Here is a 9,746-nt window from a genome sequence, read left to right as displayed (position 1 = left end):
TGATCTAACGAGTGTTTGTAGACTCACAGAAAAGAGACCCTGATCTAACGAGTGTTTGTAGACTCACAGAAAAGAGACCCTGATCTAACGAGTGTTTGTAGACTCACAGAATAGAGACCCTGATCTAACGAGTGTTTGTGCTGCAGATCCTCAGTTCGTGGTGTACCAGCTGAAGGTGAAGATCCACACCTCCAACCCCTCCAACACCCGGCGGGAAGACAAGCTCATGCTGTTTGAGTTCCCTCAGCCACTTCCTGTCTGCGGAGACATCAAGGTGGAGTTCTTCCACAAGCAGAACAAGATGATGAAGAAGGTGAGGAAGAGGAGGCATTCCGTACTCCTTTTTACTTTTTACATCAACAGAAGTGTTATATCCTGGATGTGAGTTTTTACTACATGTTGATTCCTCAAATGTGTCCTTCATGGTAACTCCTGATTAAACCTGAACTACAGAAAGTATTAGACCTGTCAGTCCCAGTATTCAGTCTTTATTGTGGACACAGTTGCTTAATTGAGTGGTTTGGTGTATGTTTTCTTACCTACATTGTGAAGGTTTCGTTGGTCTCAAGTAAAACTTCTTGGCTCCTCTTATGGAAGTAATCTCTCTGGGGTGGTCTTGAAGGTCTACCGGGGTATATTGGTCTTTGGTTGGTCTTGGTTTAGTTGTCTGGGTCAGATTACGGTGAATGAGTGGGACGTAGGGAAGGCGTTTTAAGTATTTTGTCTTGAATACCGTCAGTCTTCCTGGGTACTACATCTTTGGTCATCTTCCGTAGGTCTAGTTGGAGATACCTTGAGTCAGTGTTCACCTTGGGGCGATGGTCTTTAGTACAGTTACCAGTACAGACCTGGGTTTATGGTCTTTGATAGGAAGTCTAATGAAGGTTTCTGGAGTTCGTTGTTTTACAGATGATGGTCTTTGTTACCTTGCCTTTCCTAAGATTTGGTGTGGAGGTCATCTTGCAGACGAGCTCTTAAATACCAATGAGTCCTGTGTAGACTGTCTTGTGAACGTTGTCTTGAGTCGGTGTCCTTGGGGCAATTGTCTTCAATTCGGAGTTAAGTCTTCCTTGGTTAGAGGTCTTGGGCAGGTCTTCTTGTTAGCTGTTTTACAGGTGATTGTCTTAGTTACCTTGTCTTGAGTAAGTCTTCATGTGTCTTCCTGGATACTACATCTCTGGTGAGTCATCTTCCGTAGGGCTTTTGGAGATATCTTGAGTCAGTGTTCTTAGGAAAATCCCATTCGGGCAATGGTCTTCAAATTAGGTAAGAGTTAAGTCTTCTAAGAGGTCTTGGGTGTTCTTGGTTTAGTCCCTTATTTTGTCTTGAGTAAGTCTTCATGTGGAAGTTGTTCTGAATACCGGTTAGTCTTCCTGATTGTTTGGTAGGAAGTCTTAGGGTCTTGGTTTCGTTGGTTGTCTTGAGTTGTCTGGGGTACGCCATCTTAGAGACAGACAGGAAGTAGACTTTACAGAGTAAACCTGTTGATAACTTGAGTTCCCGTCCGGTCAGGAAAAGATGTTCCACTTCTGGGTGAATACCTTCTTCATCCCGGGCCCGGAGGAGACCCCTGGGGAGAAGCTGGAGAACGGCAGCGCCGCGCCGGACCGGACGCAGGGGATGATGATGATGACAGCGACAATGATGATGACGGGCGGAGACGACAGAGACTTCCTGGTTCTCACGCTGACCAAGAACGACCTAGACAAGGCCAACAAAGATAAGGCCAACAGGAACTTCTCCCCAAACTTCAAGGTAAACCGATCCCTTCACTTCCACTAAACGGTGAAGAGCTTTAGAAACTCGGACGTGTTTTATGTGATGATTTTTTTATTCAAACTGTTGTTTCGGTCATTGATAGTTTCAGATACAATGCAAACTTTACACATCAAAGAAGCCACAGCACATTCAAGAAAGTAGATCCTTGTGAGGTTTTGCACCACTTCTAAAGGCCTTAGACCAGGGATGGGTAAATGCCGGCCCGGGGCCCACCTCCTCTTTTTGCAGCCCTCAGATTAATTTATAAATAAAGTAATTAATAAAAAAATTAAATAAAGTAGTTTTACTTGTAGTACTGATACCGTCCACTAGACTCCTAGTGACGTCGCAAGCTGCGTACATGATTTAGTTCGGCAGCCAAATACCGCAAAATAATCTGTGACGCGTTTGTGTGTATTGTGTTTGTTTCCCAGGGAAACCCTCACGAGAAACACCGGCTGTTGTTGTGCCTGCTGTGACGTTAAGTTGCCTCTTGTAATTATGCCTTTGTAAGCTTCAAGGTTTTATTTATCATCTGAATTTGGCGAAACTAGTTTAATATTCTAAAAACCAAGACTTAGTTTATTTGAAATCAGATGAAAACAAACCGCCGTGTTATCTATGATTACTACGCTTTTCATTCATAATGTTAGCGGGAGGGAGGGGGAGTGGCGCTGAGGAACAGCAGAGAGTTGACAGGTGTCTGTGTGGACCCTCCCCTTATGGTGCGTCAGCAGAGGCTACGAGTGTCTTAGGTTCAAGTTAGACAGCTAACGTCTGGGTTAGGGTTCATGACTTCATTTGTATGTCATCTTAATGGTTCACCTCAATGCACACGCACTTTCCGTGCTTTAATAGTTTAAAATAGTTTTATTCCACTTTTAAATAACCTGTTCAATACAAACATGCCACTTGTAAACATTAAATAAAATTTCTGTGAACTGATATTTGTTCAGTGAGCTTTTTAGAGGATGTTCCCTGAAAGATTGTAAAATGTCAATGAAGATGTCAGACTTAGTATATTTTTTAATAATGACATACAATCCATGGAATGTGTGTGTGTGTGTGTGTGTTCCAAGTGAATCTGCGGCCCCCTGGTGGCCAGTACATACATTATGTGGCCCCCACCACCATCCAAGTTGCCCATCCCTGCCTTAGACTGTCGGTCAGTGAGAGACTCTACCGACCATAACAACACACTATCATCCTCTCTGAGCCCAACACGACAGAGAACACAAATTATTAACATTCCATCAGAGATGCTGAAGCTCTCCTTGTGCTCCAGTCGATCCTAACTTTAAATACAGAGTTACATCTCAGATCTGGTGTCAGAGGGTCTCCAACATGTCGTCTTCAGTGATCGGGACGTCAGGTTAAATGTCTCCTTCTATCTGTGGAGGAAACTCTTCAGAGAAACTGATCAAGGATTCATGGACAAAGTTTGTCTTTTGTTATATTTAATAAAGTAATAAAGAAAGTCAATATAAAGTGAGATGGATCTGAAGTGGAGGAACAGACACACACACACACACACACACACACACACACACACACACACACACACACACACACACACACACACACACACACACACACACACACACACACACAGGAACAGAGCAGCTGAGAGAAGTCTCTCTGTGTGTTCATGAGAGGAACCAGCTGCTCCTCCATCCCATCATTACACCATCATCCCTCCAGTCCTTAACCATTTACAAATCCACCTTCTCCACTTCCTTTACCTCCTGAAATGTAACCCCTTAGCTAAACCCTCTGTTAAACACACACAAGACTAACAACTACAATTGAGTAAAAGGCACTCAGAGTAAGACTCTATGTTTGAAATGATGAGATGATCATTTGACACGACAGCATCTTGTCTTAATATGTGTCCTTGTTGCTGTTGGAGCTGCTGTGATGCAGCGTCATGTCGGCCCTGATCTGACCGTAAAGTGTGCTCGCAGGTGAAGCTGTACTTCACGAAGACGGTGGAGGAGGGAGCGAACTCTGACGCCAGCAGCACGTCGGCCTCGGTGACGCCGGACGTCAGCGACAACGAGCCGGATCACTACCGCTACTCCGACACCACGGACTCGGACCCGGAGAACGAGCCCTTCGAAGACGACCATCACGATCAGATCACTAAAGTCTGACACGCACACACACACACACACTCACACACACATACAGATATATATGTGTATATATATATATTCAGTATGTTTACACTCTCATGAACCCCAAACCAAGACGTGTTGTTAGCTAACGGGGATTATAACCGACGGACCGCGTCTGATCTGCAGGACTCTCAGAGCTCAGATTATACGACCCCCCCCCAGCTGGACAATCACATGACATGGCGGTCGGAGGAGGCGGGGCTAAGCTTGTGGGCGGGGCCAGCGAACGGACAATAAGACAGATGAATGGACAGACGGGAGGTTTTAAAGAATAAAGGAGTAAAACTTGAATATAAACAAACATAAAGACAAGTAGACTTCTTTAGTGACCACATGTTTGTTGGAAACCCCCCCCCGTCCTTCCTTCGTAGGAAACTTTATGCAGACCAATCTTCTTTTTGTTTCCCCATCTTTTACATTTCGTTGAGCTGTTTCTGAACGTTGACTCTTCTCTCCGGGTGCGTACGACTCATTTTTAAGACCAAATCTCCAGAAGGAAGCTTTTCATTGAACATCAGCTCTCGAAGCCAATAGGAAGTTAATATCCTGTAAATCTGCTGTCACTCTTTTATTGACAGGACTGCTCCTACCAATCATTTACCATGAACCTGCAGATTGTTCCCTAGTTTATTGCTTTGGTAAACGTCCATCCAGTTCCTCAGAGTCCAAGGTTATGTTTTAAATGAGATATTCACTTTAATATGAAATAAAACCGAGAAGGGCAAATCTGTAGATTAGAGAGGCTGGAAACAGACTTTAAAGAGATCAATCATCAAAACAGAGATGTTCTCATGACTAACAGCCACGACACTATTATGCTTTAATCAGCAGATTTCCCCTCTTGTTAAACTGGCCGATGATTCAATTAAATCAAAATGTTTGAATTTGATCAGGTAGAACTGAACTTAGGTGGGCCAATTGTAGATGGCCATTGTTATGATATAATGTCCTGATTGTATATTCCCACACATCAACAAAAAGATTAAACCTGAACTTTTCGGTTCTTTTATCCAAAATATTTCGATGTTTTAAACCCAGGATGATTTCTGGTGTTCTTGACGTTGGAAAACCAAATAACTCAGATTTACCCGGTCCTCGCGTCCTGTCTTTGGTCCGATCTTCACCAGTTTCGTTCTGGGCCGGCTTTGAGACGGAGCCGCTCTCAGAGAGAAGAGTCGGCTTTAAGGAAAGAAACTTCACAATCTCCTGTTAAAACACAGACAGTACCTACTGTGAACAAAGCTACTCTCTGTCCGTCTGTCTTCAGTTTTGCACAGTTTCAATCCTGCAGTTAAAATGTATTTTTGTTATACTCTGACTTATATCAAACTTAAGCTAACACACACACACACACACACACACACACACACACACACACACACACACACACACACACACACACACACACACACACACACACACACAGTATAACCATTCCTTCAGCCGGATCTGCTTCTGAGCTAAACGTAGACTAACGCACCTCGACACAAACTGAAGAGATGAGCGTCTGCAGAGCGCTGGTTGTTGTTCTGCTCTGACTATCGAGGCGCATCTCAGACCAACTCCCTCCAGGAAAGCCGTTGGAGCTCCTGTAGTGCCGCTTTCTGTCCAGCTGGAAGTCCTTTGTTATAAAGCTGCCGTTTGTAAGGGTTTACGATCAGAGTTTCTCAACGTTTGGGTCAGAACACAACGAGGGTTTGTGGATAGAGAGGTCTTCGCTTGGTAGATTCTCAGGACAGAGCAAACCTCCACAAGTGAGAAATCCTCTCCACAATTTGAAGGCTTCTTCTTTGATCTTTCCACCAATTTTCCTGAAGTTTGGGCTGCTAGTCTTTCCGTTATCCTGCAGTCAAACCACACACGCACTCAGCTTGGCGGCGGTAAAGATCTCCGCTCTCTGAAACCACTAAATGTTGAGAAGCTCTGCTCTACCAAAGTGCCAGCAGTCTGTTGTTAGCGTGACTCCAGCCGGTCTCCATGGTGTCGAGGTTCAGCCTCTGTTTGGGTGATGCTCTATCACTAATATTACTCTGTTCATAGACTATTAATCGTTTAACTCGTTACTACTTCTTCTTGGCGACATTTAAGCACTCAAACTCGAGCTGTACCTTTTTAACGCCGGGAACACTTTGAGGATCACATTCACATCTCAGCAGGTTCAGGACTCTCCGTCTGGGTTTTACTGAAGAACATTCGGGATGCTCCGGTTCAGATCGTAGACTCAATCTCAAACTAATCACCAACTGGTTCCTGTTCTCTGGGCTAGAACCACATGTTGGGCCTCTTCATGCACAACACCAACCTTCTCCTAAAGGTGCAAACTAACTTCTTGAGGATTCATTTGAGACGGTACTGGATCGGAGCATCCCTGATGATCCTCTGAAGGAACATCTTCCTCCAGACCGGGAGTAGGTCGAGGTTTTAGTCCTGATGTCTGATTTCCGTCCTTACATTTGGTGCTACTACCTATCACTGGCTCTGCGTTGGTCCTGTACTTTCTGATTGTTCATCATCAGCGGTGTCAGGATTCTGGGTCTGAAAGCTCCTGAAAGACCTGATCACACAGGACGTATAAAAACAGGAAGTCCTCAGCACGGCATCGTAAGAACCATTAGAAATCACATAGAAAGAAGGTAACGAGCACTATGCAACCTTAACGGATCATTCAAACACACAATGATAACTTTTATATCAATAACTCAATGTGTTACATTGAATTCTTGAGGCACACTTTGTCCTGTCATGCCTCCACGGTGAACCTAGATCCAGAATCGTAGGAAAGTCTCCGTTAATTGAAGTTACTGGTGGCCGTGTTTAACCACAGCAAAACCATATATAAACATCCGTTAACAAACTGGTCCAGTATTAATCCTCATGTATCCAATACTTAAACACTAAAACCTTCACTAATAACACTTCAGATGAACGGTGCTCCCACAACCTGATTTTAACTCAGCAAGACTTCTCAGATTCCATTCTTTGTTCACCTGAGAGGCTAACAACGAATCTGTATTCACAACAAATGATCCTTTTAGGTGACGTTTCCCTTTAAAAGCCATCAGAAAAGAGCTTGAACTCAAAGACACAACGGTAGAAAACGGAGAGACCAAGGAGGATAAAGGTCATGACGCCCCAGGTGTGGTATGTCTTACTCTTGAGGTAGGTTCCCCCCCGCTGAAGTAACATCATTAAGAAAACACATAAAGTAAATCCAGTTTAGATTAGAGATTAAATATTTGTTAGATATATATCGTCCTGTGTGATCCCGTCTCGAGGTCTACCATCGAACCGGAGCATCTGATGGGCCATCGTCGGGTTTACAGTTCATCTCGTTGGGTTTTAGGTGCTAAGCTATCCGGGGCTGATACAGAGCCTTTAGTCCATCTCTGGTGCTCTGGACCGGCCTCGAGTGCCCGTCTCCACCCGGACGCTCGGTGTGTTTCTTACAGCAACAACAACACACTTCCTGTCTCCGGTCCTGTTAGGTGCTCTCGAGCCTGGCCTCACTTCCTGTCCTTGTTCAGACCTGAGGGGCTAAAAACCTGACAAACACAAGTTAACCTGTGTCCGACCAAATCCGGGGTTGAAGCTAAAACGCTGGTCCTTTTGAAACCAGTTCTGGAGAAATTCAACCCGATGTCAGGCCGAGGTGTTTTGGATTTGGGTGTGAACTTTTTCAACTAAACCAGCAAAACTAGATTACAGAAGACGGAACAAAACAAACCAATTAACTAACCCTCGTTAGCAGAGGGAGAAATACTTGTGTAAAAATCAAAACAACTCGAACGTCTGAAACAACACCCACAATCCAGCCTGAAAGCTAACCCTAAACACCACCAGCGTCCTGATTTAAAGTATTAAAGTGTTACTGTCAGAATTTCGGTTCCTCTCTCTGAGCGTTCCCGATCGGAGGTGTTTCAGGAGTCTGAGGCCAGGCAGGTGCTCCGTGTGTTTTTACTTTCACCATTTTACAGCTAAATCGTAGATTAAACCGCCAAACTGTCAGAGAGACCTGGACACAACTAAAGAACCAGAAACACGATTATTGACTTTGGCCATTTCCAAAACTATGAGACGAAGGTTTTTAACAAACTGCTCGAGGTTCAGGGTTCCTAAAGTCGGAGAGAAAACGTTGAAGGTTTGGTGTAAACCGAGAAATCAGCTGTTAAAGTTTCCATTGAAGTCCATGACGTTCGGTAAACAAAGGAACCCTGAACTCTGCTTTCTGTCCCAAAACTCTCTGAATTAAACTTTGAACCGTCATCATTTACAGTTTCACTCTCTGACCCCTCCTTCAGGGAGGAGGCTTCTCTTTCTGTTTACATCAAACCTGCCAAATGAAGCTCAGACTGACGTTAGATTTCTGTTTGTTTGTTAGTTTGCAGTCAAACATGGTCCATGATGTTTCTTCGTTTTGCCTTAAGGTCAAACTGCGTTCAACAGAAACTATATCGTAAAGAAAACAAACATTTCAAACCCAGGTTTCAGTTTTCCTTCCGGCTGAAGTTCAACTCTCCGAACAGGAAGTCCAGTTTTTTTATTTGCTTTTAATAAAGTGCACGGCGTCATGTGACCGTACCTGCAACCGTTTTCTGCTCCGAGGTTTCTCTGCATCTCAACACTTATTTAATAAATAAATCCAAATTAAATGCAGGATGGACAAGTATAAGCGTCTTTGTAGATAAAAATGAAATGTACAGAGCTAAGGAGGACGGGAATGTTCAAGGGAAGAAAGTCGCACATTTTAAAGAGAATTCTGATATTAAATGATTAGTCGCAAAATAACCGGGGACACAAACATGGAACAGCGTGGGTTGACTCGATTAAATCCACCCACTGGGGGTCCTGGCACAAGAAAATGTGTTTATTGGAAATGTACGACTTTAATCTCAGATTCATAAAGTAATTTAACAATTTATCTTTTAGAAAATATTCACGTATTTTCTGTTGCTGCGATATGATTGGACAATCACAGTTTGGGGGCGGGGTTTAGGAGACAGACTCCTCCCTCTTGTAGTTTTGATCTACATCACGCTGATTATAAACCGAATTCAAAACTCAGATTTATTTTTCTGAAACTTTTCACGAAGCCTTCGGAGCAGGAAACGGTCTTTACTTTGTTGTTTTTACTCGTCAGGTATTAATTTGTCCACAAACAGGAAGTGAGCGTAACCTTTCATGTCAGACTGCCCCCCCCCCCTCTTCTTTTATTCTGTCCTTCTGTTTTATATAAAATAAAAAACACTGTAAAGGTGAATAAACTATTTATAAACATCCGTCTGTTGGACTCCTTTGTTTACTTTCTGAACACAGTGACATCACTATGGAACACTCACTCTTATTGGCTAGCGCTCCAACACATTGTACGTGATAGGCTAAGGGGCGGGACATCTCTAAGCTGTCGACCAATCACAACAGAGCCGGCCAGCTAACCAATCAGAGCAGCTCTGGTTTCAGACAGTGGGTGAACAGAGGAGCTGCAGATTGCTTTAAACAGAATGTATGATCAAATATAAATGTATTTAATTTAACCTTATTATAATATATATATATTTTTTTTAGTGTTAATACTTTAGCTTTTTACTGTATTAGAATATTACTTTTATAGCATTAAAATCCATTGAATACATATAAAATAAATGTACTTTGTGTAAATCTAGCAGAAATTAAAATGTTAAACAAATAAATCAGCATTTAAAATATGTTCCTATACCTAGAGTGTGTGTGTGTGTGTGTGTGTGTGTGTGTGTGTGTGTGTGTGTGTGTGTGTGTGTGTGTGTGTGTGTGTGTGTGTGTGTGTGTGTGTGTGTG

The 9,746-nt window shown here is 43.2% G+C and overlaps 1 protein-coding gene across 2 annotated transcripts; it reads left to right on the top strand.

Moving 5' to 3' along the window:
* The first annotated feature begins 7 nt into the window (after window positions 1-7).
* On the top strand, window positions 8-7,647 carry LOC104950993 (phosphatidylinositol 3,4,5-trisphosphate 3-phosphatase and dual-specificity protein phosphatase PTEN-like). 2 transcript variants are annotated; one of them, XM_010777620.1, is made up of 3 exons: window positions 8-313; window positions 1,519-1,755; window positions 3,723-7,647. In XM_010777620.1, the coding sequence occupies exons 1-3, from the start codon at window positions 227-229 to the stop codon at window positions 3,909-3,911; spliced, it is 513 nt and encodes a 170-aa protein (XP_010775922.1). In that variant the 5' UTR covers window positions 8-226; the 3' UTR covers window positions 3,912-7,647. The 2 variants fall into 2 exon arrangements, with proteins under 2 accessions (XP_010775922.1, XP_010775921.1); XM_010777619.1 differs by having other exon boundaries at window positions 1,513-1,755.
* The last annotated feature ends 2,099 nt before the right edge of the window (window positions 7,648-9,746 follow it).

This window comes from Notothenia coriiceps, unplaced genomic scaffold (genome assembly GCF_000735185.1).
Source record: "Notothenia coriiceps isolate Sejong01 unplaced genomic scaffold, NC01 NC01_scaffold00018334, whole genome shotgun sequence".
NCBI classification, from domain to species: Eukaryota; Metazoa; Chordata; class Actinopteri; order Perciformes; family Nototheniidae; genus Notothenia; species Notothenia coriiceps.
Note: the sequence above shows the minus strand (reverse complement) of the source record. Positions and strands in the feature narration are given on the sequence as shown.